This window comes from Denticeps clupeoides, chromosome 10 (assembly GCF_900700375.1).
Source record: "Denticeps clupeoides chromosome 10, fDenClu1.1, whole genome shotgun sequence".
NCBI lineage: Eukaryota > Metazoa > Chordata > Actinopteri > Clupeiformes > Denticipitidae > Denticeps > Denticeps clupeoides.
Window position 1 is genome coordinate 14489260 of NC_041716.1, and position 12914 is coordinate 14502173.

Sequence of the window (12914 nt, forward strand, 5' to 3'; positions counted from 1 at the left end):
CCTGTTATATGACAAAAACTCCCCCCAACCCTCAACCCTTAGTGGAATGGTTTTAATCACAGCCAAAAAGCTTCTTCAGAATTATAGTGCAGAGGCTGTTTCTGAAACCCCCAGATCCCGGCCAGGCTGAGATGTAGAAGAATAGCCATGCACTGAATGGTCAAAAAAATGGTTGCGACAGAGGGATTTGTCTGTGAATGCAAAAAAAAATGCAGAGTAAACCGATTAAAAACTAATATTAAAGTTAAGACAATTCACCTACAATGAGAAGCTAAGATGGAAACCTCAATTAAATTAGACAAATCTAAACAGTTACAGGGGAGGCCAAAAGCAGCAATTCCCTCAGGACTTATACTCATTTCTAACCGGTCAATAATGCAAATGCTGCCCTTTGGTTCACTGAAAAACACATTAATCAAGCGAAGCTCTAACACCAGAAGCCAAATTCCCTATAGACAGCGAGTACAGGGCATATTTCATGCTTTTCTGTATCAAGAAAAGGGCTTAATCAGAAAATTATTTTGTTCAACCAAAGAAAGCTCAATCTACACATGTTAATTTACAATTATCGGTGCATGACAATTGCATTGATCCAATGCACCAATATTTTCTCAATTTGTCTAAGCCAGGGGTCACCAACCCTGATCCTGGAGGGCACCAGACCTGCACAGTTTAGATCTTTCCATGTTCCACCACTCTTGAACAACGAGTATTGTGATCTATGTAAGAATGTGTTCATTCTAAAGGGGTGTTCATAACCACAGATGACTGTGGACATAATATGTCCACTGTCTCTATTTACAGAGTGGGCAGTCCCCACGGACAGCCAGCCTTACCTAACAGACATTGTCTCAGCCGAGTAACACAGAAGCTACTCCTCTGTAGCATTTACACATGCTCAGAACACAGTGGTTTTCAAAGCTACAAAACATAATATGCACACACACGGCATATCTGTGGCATATCTGAGTATGATGCTGATGATGCTGATGATGCTGATGTCCTCAGTAACCCTATGTGGGTTCGTTAGCGCACCCTTTTTCCACAGAAGCAGCTGCATTATTAACAAGAAGCCATATAACTTTAATCAGACTAATGCCATGTTAATGGGTCCAACAGACATTAAAGGATGTCACTTTTAAATTAAAAAAACGTGTGAATGCATCGTGTCTATTTGAACAGCACTGTCTCTGTACATGAAACATAAGGTGTAACCGTGAGTGTAAGCTTGATTGAGATATGAATGGGGAGTGGTTGTGATAGTTACAGGGAGGTTGGAAAGAGCTGCTGATAGTGACAGACAGTTTGTGAGCTGGGCTTAAGGCTGTAGGTTGACAGACAGGACGATCCGACATTTCCTGTGTGAAGTGAAAGTGAAGTGATTGTGAAACACTGCAGCACAACACAGGGTGACACAACGAAATGTGTCCTCTGCTTTTAACCATCACCCTTGGTGAGCAGTGGGCAGCCATGACAGGCTCCTGGAGAGCAGTGTGTGTGGACGGTGCTTTTACTCAGTGAAATGAAGTGCAGTGATTGTCACTTGTGATACACAGCAGCACAGCACATGGTGCACACAGTGAAATTTGTCCTCTGCATTTAACCCATCACCCTGAGGGAGCAGTGGGCAGCCATGATAGGCGCCCGGGGAGCAGTGTGTGGGGACGGTGCTTTGCTCAGTGGCAACTCAGTGGTACCTTGGCGGATTGAGATTCGACTAGGCCAATACTGCCCCGTTACTGAAGACAGTAAGACAGCAACGCACCAGCTTCTGATCAGAAATGGAGCCATCAGCATGGAATTATGCATCACAGTACCACATATGCAAGTAAATAAAGTAATTTCAGTTAAACTAAAATGAACCTGCAATTAAATGTTACCTCTAACAGCCTTACAATTTTACACGCATAAATACAACATATAACAGATTGCTAACACTTCAGGCAGTGTTAGCAGTATAGTGCAATCACTGTCACAGCACACAACCACTCCAGTAGTGACTATGGCACCAGTTTATCAGCTACGCCTAGTACACATACATGCACACACGTTTATGGGTCAAAGATGTGACAGGCTTATTTCTGCATGCATTACATTTAAAAACATATATTTGTATAGATAAGTAAGTGTCTTCTTCAATGAAAATCAGCCTGGGAGTATCAAAACCTATTTATTTATGCTTTCTAATTTTGAAAAATGAAGTTTGACCTTGCCCTTATCACAGATGTAACACCATGAGACATGAAGCAAAGGTCAACACTAACACATATACTTCTTTTTTACTTCTTCAGCACAGAACAGACATTGAAAAACAGCGCATGTTAAACAATCACTGCAGCGTTATGAGCTCTAAATAAGTAACTAAAAAATCAACTTCTTAAAAACACATGTAAATAAAGTCGGGGACAAGGAAAACACTCACATACATGTACACAGTAGAGAAGAGTGCAGCTGGACCTGTATGGACCTGCTTCAGCAGTGCTGCACTGCCATGTGATCATGGGGACGCAGCAGGGAAGAGGACAGAATGGATGCCCACTCTCCTTGCTATTGGTGTGGCTTGCAGATGTTCTACGTCAGACCTTTAATGACCATTATGTTTCTTTAGTCTATGTGGTCACTGCATTAATGGAATATAGTTCTGTGGTATACTTTTATAATCCATAAACAATATCTCTGTGTACAGTGATAAAGGGGATATTTTTCTTGTATTGTAAAGAAAAGATTTATCATATTAGATTGTCTGGTATTAAGATGTAAGATCACAACGACAAAAAAATAACTCTGATTGTTGCTCCTTTACTACTTTTTATTGAAAAAAACTGTATTTAGACATGTAGTGGTGAGTAAAGTGTTTTAAACTTTGTGAATATTTGTTTTCAGTGTGTCTTTAATTAATGTCACAATTTGTTAGATGACCACTTATCATATAGTAAATAACACCAACATCTATTGATACTGGTCAACTCTACTGCATTCAGTAAATTCACCCTCGAAATTGTTTAAAGAATGTTAAGTATCCCTCTGTCCTGCTAGAAGTTTTGCCTTTATTGCACTTCTTGTTCTAAAGAGCATGATCATGCTTATTGTTCAGTTTGCACCATTTCATTCCATTTCTATCCATTCATATAATGGCTCCTTTTTTAGCCTTTTAAAAATGACAATTATATTGTTTAAGCTGCACGACTTTTATTGTACATGTACGTTTGTTCACTTACATTTTATTGTACTATAATTTGGTCTTATTTTTACTAGGCATCTGCTGGCTTGATCCAAAATGCACCCATCTCTTAGTTCTTGTACATGATAAAAGACTCTTGTACCATGTCATTTAAAGAGCTGTAAAATGGACCACAAGGATAAAAATATGATTGTTGCTGTTTTACATTTTAATCTCTGTTGTGGCAAGAAATGGCTTATTCCCGTTTTTTAGGGGAAAAAAAATCCCACAGACTGACATTTAAAATGATGTACAGATTGAGGGCAGTAAAACTGTGTTATTACAGAACAGATGTTACGCAACAGTATCTACTGGGTTTTCTTGTTGAAATAAAAGAAAATCCTGAAATGAAGTAAAATCCAGGACAATCCTGATTATCCACTTACGGAAAGTGTACACAGATGCTTTAGGATTATATTCTCTGCAAACAAGGGACTGTTCTAATGGTCACCTTGCTGTAGTGAAATGGACAAACGAGTTCCTCACAGCAATGGGCCACTGATCTCAGTGAGCTCAGAGTCACTTTAACGTGTAATTAATCGCAGCCCTGAAGACTGCGGATTTACTTGCTGTGCTTTGCTGTTGTCATTAGCAATGCGATTGTGAAATGTATGGAGAAGTAATATTTGTGTATTTGAAAAACACTGCAGTCAGTGTTAAAGGTATATAATACACCATGATGACTATGCTATTGTATATGAAATTAAGCTGAAAAAAAATTATTTTTGTCTTGTCAGGTCACTTTGATGTCATGCTTTTTGGCATATTTAGGACATTACAACCTATAAGAAACATTATGTAACTGGCATGCAGCTTCTCCTCCGGCCAAACTAACACCTCTGTGGTCAACTGGTTCACTGCAGACACACCTCTGCTGACCTCTGGAAGTTGACTGTCTACAGGTGACATCACCGAGATGGACAGACAGACCTGATGCAAGCCCCAAGCTAGCTCCAGCTGAGCCACCACCTCTACTGGTCCCTACCAGTCTGGCCTCATCTGGTGACAAAATCATAACTGTCAGGTGCAAGCACTGACAATGTGAAGATTTTCTGAACACGAACAGCACACCCGTTAATGCGAAAACATCAGAATGGCGCCTCACCTTTGAAAGGAGGGGATCTATGGCATATTGTACCGTGCACATAGAAGACATTTGTTCTTTTGAGGATCTCTGCGCATGACAAAAAAAATATGCAGTGTGCCAACAAAAACCAAAGTGCAGGTTTGATGAAAAGACAGTTAGACATGAAAAGGACAGGGAGCACTGCTGAGGAGGAAGGAGTAGAGCCCAACTTTTAAAAAATGACTATTTTATCCTCCCCATATATTATATTGTTGCTTCTTTCCTTATTCCACCTTATTATTTAAAGAAAACTGGCCGGTCAAAACCAGTCTCTTCTCGCAATAGGCCTTGACCGTCTCCTGATCTGAAATGATGAGAATCGAACAAGAATCTTCTGCTGAAGATGAAGCAGTTGATGGACAACGTACATGTTGATATTACAGACAAAATTGATTCCGTTGTTTCAAAGGCTGTGAAAAGAGAGATATCAGCAGCTCTTGAGCCTTTAGAGGTGAGACCACTGCTAACCTCATAGGCTAAACACAAACCAGCTTGTGGAACTTCAGGCTAACATTAGCATGCTAACTGTCCTGGTTAATGCAAGGATCTAGTGGCGTGTTCCAGATGGCGCAACATTCCGCTTGTGGATCTGCCCGAGGGCTTTTGCGACCAATACCAAGTCTTACAAGAGCTTCTTGGACTTGATGAGAAACCCCTACTGGATCAAGCTCATCACACCCTACAACCCAGAACTAAGGACTCGGTCCTTGTCCTCTGGTCATTCCAGGGAATCTGATCCAGATTCAGAACCAAAGAGAAACTTCTCCTCTTCTGTACAACAGCAGCAAGATTTCCATCTTCCCCGACTTCACCCCAGTGGTGGCCAAAAGGTGAGCCTTCTAAAGTGAAGAGGGCGCGCCATTCCTCGCAGAATGTCTCTTGTCACTTTTCCTTTGGAACGTTAAGCAGTGGTTGATGTTAGTGCCACGAAAAGACCATTTGGTCACAGTCCAGGTTTTATTTCATTTTTTATTCTCTTTTAGAATGTTTTAATATATTGTCTTTACATATATTTGTTCTTGTTGAAAAAAAAAAAAAAAAAAACTGCCAGACGGACCAGCCCATACACAGAGCTTTCCAGCAGCCTGCTGAGAGGTTTGATTTGTCTGGGATAAACATGGCACACACTCATGTCTCCACGTTAGCAAGCTGCTGAACACACAAGGAGAAGCACCAGGGTGCGTCAAGAGTCTGCATTCACTCCCGTCGGCGTGTCTCTGCCTATGCAAGTGTGTGCGTGGCGGACGCCCAGACTTTCAGCACCGCCGTGCTGATTTTAACACTCTTCACGTGTGCGTCAACACACAGGTCTCCTTGCATCATATAAGCACAAGCTCTGATGTGGCCACACAGCCGCTGAGAATTACAACGGAGTCCCTGCATCCCAGCACAGAAAAAACAACTTGCTACAAAGCTTCTTCAATTGGTCTCTGTGGATAAAAACTCAATTTACTTCCTTACCCTTAAGGGCGCCTCAAAATTCAGCCCAGAAAAATGGTTCCATTTAGTTCATGTTTCTTCTTATGCTACAATTTATGTAGGTGCTCATATTGCATTGACAATCAGAAAAAAATTACCAATTTATAGCACAATAAATAGGATTACTGAAACAGATGATATGTGGTATCACATAAAAAATTACGACTAGAGCCAGTCTGATCTTCAGCCATGTTTTCTGTGTCCAAAGGCAGAAGGAATTTAACAATTGCTTTTTATAGCTATAGCAATGAGACGATGCCTGTGATCATCTTTAACATACATGATCCAGGTTTCTAGCCATTATGGGATTACTGGTTAGGATTGCTTTAACATCAAGCATGAGAATTTGTCATCTCCTAAAGCTACTATTCCTACTATAGCATGGCAAACCTAATTTAAATTTTATGTTTAAGAATATTCATTTTATAATGTGTGTCATTAATAATATCTACAAGCATATTTTTTCCATCCAGAAAAAATGAGGTATTGCCGTGTAAAACCGTGTATCATGGCAGGAATGTATGTCTGGACTCTTCAGATGTGGGAGTAGACAGTGGCCAGAGAAAGACACTAGAAACGAGTGGCCACGGTCTCTTTCATAGCAATATTGAGAAAATATTGATCCATAATTGGTTTATTAAGATGATATTTTGATTGAGTTGTGATTTAAAAAATAAGAAATGTGAGTCACAATATTCCAATTAGTATTTGTAGTCAACATTATGTGCATGTGAATTTCTTACTGTATAAACCATTTGCCCCAATGTATTAGCCACTCTCACAGATCGCAGAAACAACTCTGTGTAACCGTGAACAAACACACAATGAATCCTCTCCACTAAAATGAGACATCAGTCCACCCACCGAGGAGACCCAAACTGCCAGTGGGAAGATATGCATCTCCTGAGGGTGATTTTAATGTCTCTCATTGACTTTTAATATTGGCAGGAGTTGTGCTACTGACCCCGTAACATATTCCTCAGTAATAATCCTCTAACAATTTCATTTTTTTTTTGTCAGCATCCGCATGGGGATTCATTGGGCTTTGCTTGATATTTCAATCAAAGTGCCAGTGAGGCTCTCGTGTACCTCCCCACCCCACAGCCCTCCACGCTCCAAATTAGTCAATTAGCCGTGTCATTAAAGCGCGGGGGTGCTGAGCACCAGGGGGAATAAAGGAGACAGTCTGCTGTTCGAGGAGAGGATACTGCCTGTTCCCATCCGTCAGCTCCTGCAGATGGGGAGACATTAGTAATTTATATTCTGTCAACAGTTCCCAGGAGAACAGTGCCAAAATCTTTCCCACATTTCAGTTCTCCCCTCCGCCAGTGTAATCCTATCTGCCTGTCACTTAAAACACATTTGCGCGCACGCACACACACACCTTTTAAATTGAATTGCTCCCAGGGTTCAAGAAGTCTGTGGAAATTCTGCTCACCTACACATCCTTGTGCATTACCAAATCAACCAAAATTCATACTAGAATTAATGTAAAATATTCAAATAAATTAATACAATTAACACATTCCTACATACGAATGGAGATGGACGGGCCGATTTAGGGCCGATTCAGATGATGCAGCAGACGAAGACACACAGCTGTCGCCCTCAAACATGGGACCAACGTGCTTGTGGTGTTTCCATAATGTGCATACATCTGGACGTGGCTCTAAATATGAGCGACCACATAAAAACGCAAAACACAGTACCATGTGACATAGTGTTCACACCCTTACTGGGCGCGTCACCAGAACAAAATATTATTTACAATTATTTCTATCTAGAGTCTGCATGGTGTTTTATTAAAAAAAATAACAACAGAGCATCTCCAGCCACTGGACAAACACTCAACATCCTAGATGATAACTAAGTACAAGCCGATGATTGATTTTTTCATAGTTAATTATCGATACCAACTGATAACATTGATTAATAATAATATGAATTATATGTCCAATATCTAATGAATGAACGGTGTTCATCTGCACACCACACCAGGACAATAGGACACATGTTCATTTATCGGAATCATATCAAATTTAACTGGTGGGAAATATACCATATAAATCCTATCATATATTAAAACACTTTTAAAATATGAAATTAAATAGATTAAGTTGGGGATAAAAAAATTCAATAACACATACAGACAAAAACATCGAACAGCGAAAGCAGACACGGTCCCCCTACCTTTGCAGACGGTGCCGTTTTCTAGAGCCTCGTATCCAGCCTTGCACACACAGCGGCCAATAGGAACCATCCACTCTCCGTCCCCATTGCAGTACAGCTTAATGGGGACATCCACTTCCTCTCCATTACGGATGCACGTTCCCCTCGCTGCCACCAGTGACGTACTCTCCGCTCCTGTTAGCGTTTCGGGAAACACTGCTCCGTTCTTGATGACGCGTGGACACTTGCGGTAGAAAGTGCGCACGGCTATGAGGGACATGCAGGCCCCATAGTCCTGGAAGGCCAGGTAAAAACCCTTACGGGAAACAGGGCCAAAACTCCGCACCTCTGTGTTGATCTTCATGACTCGGCCCCCAAGGTCCACCTGTGAGAAGCTCTCGTCCGCGGCAATGGTGTCTACCTTGATCCATGGGTTCTCCATCCATGCTGGAAACATCTTATTAGCGATGTCCGAGTCCACTTCGTAGTAGTAAAGGTTAAAGGTTTCCTTGCAAGAGCCCGGGACGTTAGGGATACTGCTGCAGTCCCGCACAGAGAACTTGATCTCCACATGGACACGCTGCGCACCTCCTCGGCGGATGAAGCTGGTGCGCAGCCAGTTGTTCTGGCTGGTGTCAAACACGTTACACACCTGATAGGTGCGGATGGTGTTCAGGTTCTCATCGTAGCCACTGACTTCTTCCCACTGTGGGCAAAGGACCGGCAGTTGAATCAGATTCTCTTACGACAACCAAGTAACAGCACAAAAATGTATTTTAAAAGTTATACTTCATTCATTCTATTCTATGTTAATTAAAAATGTCTTTGTTTTATGTGAATGGTTATGGCTGAGAGCTCATGAAATGGAAGCGACGCATCTACGTAAAACGATCAGAGATACTACAGACCTGTGCTGGTTTTAAATGTTCTAGCTGTAAATAGCTGTTTCTCGCGCAGTATTATGGGAACTATGTATTTCATTATACATTCATCTGTCCATCCAATTTCAAAGAGTTTTTTTTTATAAACATTATATGGTTATGTCGCATTTAGAAGATTTTCGACTTTTCCAGGTTTCCAATAATTGTAGGAGAAACAGAAATATCCTCCTGAAAAATATGGGAATTTCTGAAAAGTGTGTTAATTTATACAGTCAATACTTAGTTTGGTTTAAAGCTTTTTGACTCAAATAGAAAAAAGGTGGACTAGTGGCATTATATTTGTTGCTCAGGACACTATGCTTTGGATGATGAAAGTTCTCATTAGGCTCTGTTGGAATTATTTAAAAGTCCTATATTGATAAAACGTAAATATAATCTAATAGAAAAACTAATCTGGAGAATCCAGAATCGTGTATAGCCTGAAATTAATGAACATTTCTCCCAGTTCTCTATAGAACAGGAGTGTCTGCTGAATGAAATGTGTTATTACATTATGCAGATAGACCGTTAAATTAAACAGCCACTGTTTGAATTACGCGCACGTTACCACACAGCCGCTTCACTATTAACCTACTCGCATCCCGCCGCAGTTCGTGTCCGTGTCAGGTTAAGAAGTAAACATGTCACTGGAAACTGATGATGGCCTGTAAATAACACTCACCCCCAGAGATGGGTAAATGGTCCAGCCGAGCTCTGCTGTCGCTGTGGTGGAGTCCATCAGTACTTCTGCAGAGAAAATAAATGGACATCAGATGGCACACCATTGATCCATCAGCTGCCACGTTCAGGTCCCAGGTCCATACACATCATCCACAGCAATGTCTTCACATAAAGACAGTGTTTTTTTTAGGAAGCATGATATAACTGACAAAAATTAAGTTTAATTTTTGCCTCCAATGCTCCTGCGTTGGTGCAAACTGTTTTGAATGATGGGTCACCCTGGCTAATAATGACTGCGTTTCTTATTCTGCTGCAGAACCTGCAGTGCACACACTCTCGCACACACCTGCACACACACACACACACACACACAAAAAAAAAAAACCCCAAAAAACTCCAGACTGACATACAGTTGTTTAAAACTTCAGCTGAAGAGAGTTCTCTCCTGTGACACTACTTATTATTCTGGGAAACACACAACATATTCTATGAAATGCAGTACTTACACATGGAATATACACACACATACAGACGCATACATGCTGCTAAATGTAAAAAAAATAAAACACAAGATGGACAAGTGGACGCACATCCTCTCACAAAGGCATGGGGACATATATGCTTACATACATATAAAAGCATCAATACATCTATTTAATGTAAAAATAGGCATACAGTAGGAATCCATACCCACACATACATAAAGCCACAAACACACACACGGCCATAATTCCTCGACTTTAAAGGAAGTAGGACGAACATCCATATAAACTGCCCCTGCAGTCTGGCACATTTTCAATTATTCAGCCCAGCGCCGAGCAACGCGTGCAGACTTGGGGACATGGGAAGCGGGGAGGAGGGCTGCAGCACATTCGCCAACGCGCCTCATGGAGCAGCGTCAGCCACACAGATGCCATGCGGCTCGTTAATCAATGAACTCCTGCTGGGTCTAATTAAAGCCAATTAATCAATTAGCAGTCTGCGGAACCTCATTCAAGATTGTTAATGGATTAACAATCACCCAAGCATGATTTGGGATGGGTTAAAAAAAATGGAGGAGGGACTGTGGAGTTTCCGTATGTGTTACAGAAGGAACGTCAAAAGATATGTGGCAGGAAGTGCTGGAAGATACCGGGATTCCTCATCCTCACATCAGGAAATCTGTGAATCGATGGCCTGAATTACCCTAGCTGTAAATAACATACATCAAAATGCTTTCATCATCCCGTCTGCATTACTATAAATACTGTAGAGAGCCGGGGCATGAAATATTGAAGCTTGAATGCTATTTAGCCATGGACGCATGAGGGAAATGACTGAGCCCATCTGACAGTTGCAGCAAATTACAAGCATTTCCCTGAGATATTAGGAGATCAAAAGGGACATTTTTTCCCATTTCTTAGCGATGATCACATATGGAGGCCTGCCAGGGCATATGGGCCATTTCTGCCTCAGTATCAACACACCCCGGGGTGCCAGCAAAAGCGGCATGGCGTTTATGAATCAGGACTTGGCGAGTCGCTGGGACTCCTTCCACTGAAGGAGGCCGGGCCCGTGGCTTGCAGTCCCGAGATCCATGTTAAACACTGGCTCGATACACACGCTCTAAAACAGTCTCATTTATATTTCAGCAGCTCGAGCAGCTCAGGGGAAAACCTTCCGCTCGTCTCTCGGTGCCACTGCTATGACATGGTGAGTGCGAGTTGATCTGGGGTGACGCTTGTCAGGTGTAACCCACATATATTTAATGTCAGGTACATCCAAACCTTCTCTGGTTGGCTCGTTCTGCTATTTGTTCTATTGTATTAAGACCAACATTGGCCTGTTACCCTTTTGTCACTGGCCTGGACCCTAGCCTGGGACAACAAAGAATACAGGGCAAGAAATATTAAAACAGTTACGGAATTGTTCTAGAACAAAAGGTAAAACAACAACACTTATTCAGTTGTTCAGTCATAAAGCACTAACTCGTGCAAAAAATAGTACAAAGGATGATTATTCGCTTTGCATATTGTGCACATAGCACCAGATCTTTCCACTGTATATCTCAAACCATAGCCCAATTATTCAATGCACAAACAAGAATGGGTAATTATTCTACCATGATTAATTGCCGACACACGTCACTGGCACATTTCAATGAATATTTCGTTCTTTTATGTGGTGGTTTTTGACAAATAAGGTAACGGTTTGAATACTAACCAAATGGTGACTAGTAACAGGAAGAGACCAATTTGGATTACTGAACCACTGTGGCTGGGCTGATCGCAAGGTAACAATGATTATAAATCCGAATCTTACAAAGAGGGGTCCACGGAATTAATGCAGGTTCCAGTAGATCACAAAAACCCTGATTCTGGTCATGATGGTCAAGTGTCGGATCACACGGTGCAGCACAACTTGCTGCACGTGAGTAGCTGCAGACCTGTTGTCACTGTGTCCCGTCCACATTCAAACGCGCCTGCGCCGGTCACGTGATCCTCAAAACTGGGCCACAGAACAATGGAAGAAGGTAGCCTGGTCTAATGAATCACATGATCATAACGAATTCTAATTTCATATGGCCAGTGTGTGCCCACATGTGCCTGCTGGGGTCAGACACCTCACAGGGCACCTTGATCGGTGCAGAAGCAGGGCAGTTCTGATCTACACCATATCAGGCAGGCGGTTTCCATTTTCATTTCATTTCATTCAATTTGCTCCCCCAAACTGACTATGAAGTGCCGTATTTAGAGGCATACGAAACCCAACTATGTAAAAATTCCCAATGATGCAACGGCACCCAGGAACGTAACAAGCATCCAATCAATAATGCAAAGAATGCTGAAGGAGGAAAAGTCTCCTTTCCGTATGGGTTTAATGACTGTGAACCTACCCCCATTCCAGCTGCTGCCATGAATTCTCTCTCCCTCTGTCCCTCTCTTCCAATATTTTAATGAAAAGTAGGGCATTGAAAGCCCAAGTCCAGCACATATAATCCTTGCAGACTGCGCCACGCTCCGAACGCCACGGCAGATTAATCCCAGAGGGAAATGTTGCTAGTCTTCTCTGGATTTTAGGTCAGCATGCCATGACACAACTTTCTGTCTCCTCTTTTTTCTTTATTTATTTTCCTGCCTCTTCCGTCCCCCGAGAGCAGTGTTGATGGCGGGCTGAGGACTAAAAGTCATGTGTAGGCATCGACATATACAGATAAACACCCACGTCAGGGCCGTATAAAAAAAAAAAAAAAAAAGGAAACAGGGTTCTATTGAAGACATTTAATCAGGCTCATCCGTAGCACCTCATTACTACGCTGGGAATGAAAACCAGCAGTGCT

The 12914-nt window shown here is 41.8% G+C and overlaps 1 protein-coding gene across 2 annotated transcripts in view; it reads right to left on the reverse strand.

Annotated features, from left to right (window-relative positions):
• ephb2a (eph receptor B2a) overlaps positions 1-12914 on the reverse strand; it is a 41648-nt gene that overhangs the window by 22273 nt on the left and 6461 nt on the right. For both annotated transcript variants that reach the window (XM_028992496.1, XM_028992495.1), the window contains exons 2-3: positions 9597-9661; positions 8016-8700 (exon numbers count right to left, since the gene is read on the reverse strand). In XM_028992496.1, coding sequence (XP_028848329.1) covers positions 8016-8700; positions 9597-9661 — 750 coding nt within the window. The remainder of the gene's footprint in view (positions 1-8015; positions 8701-9596; positions 9662-12914) is intronic.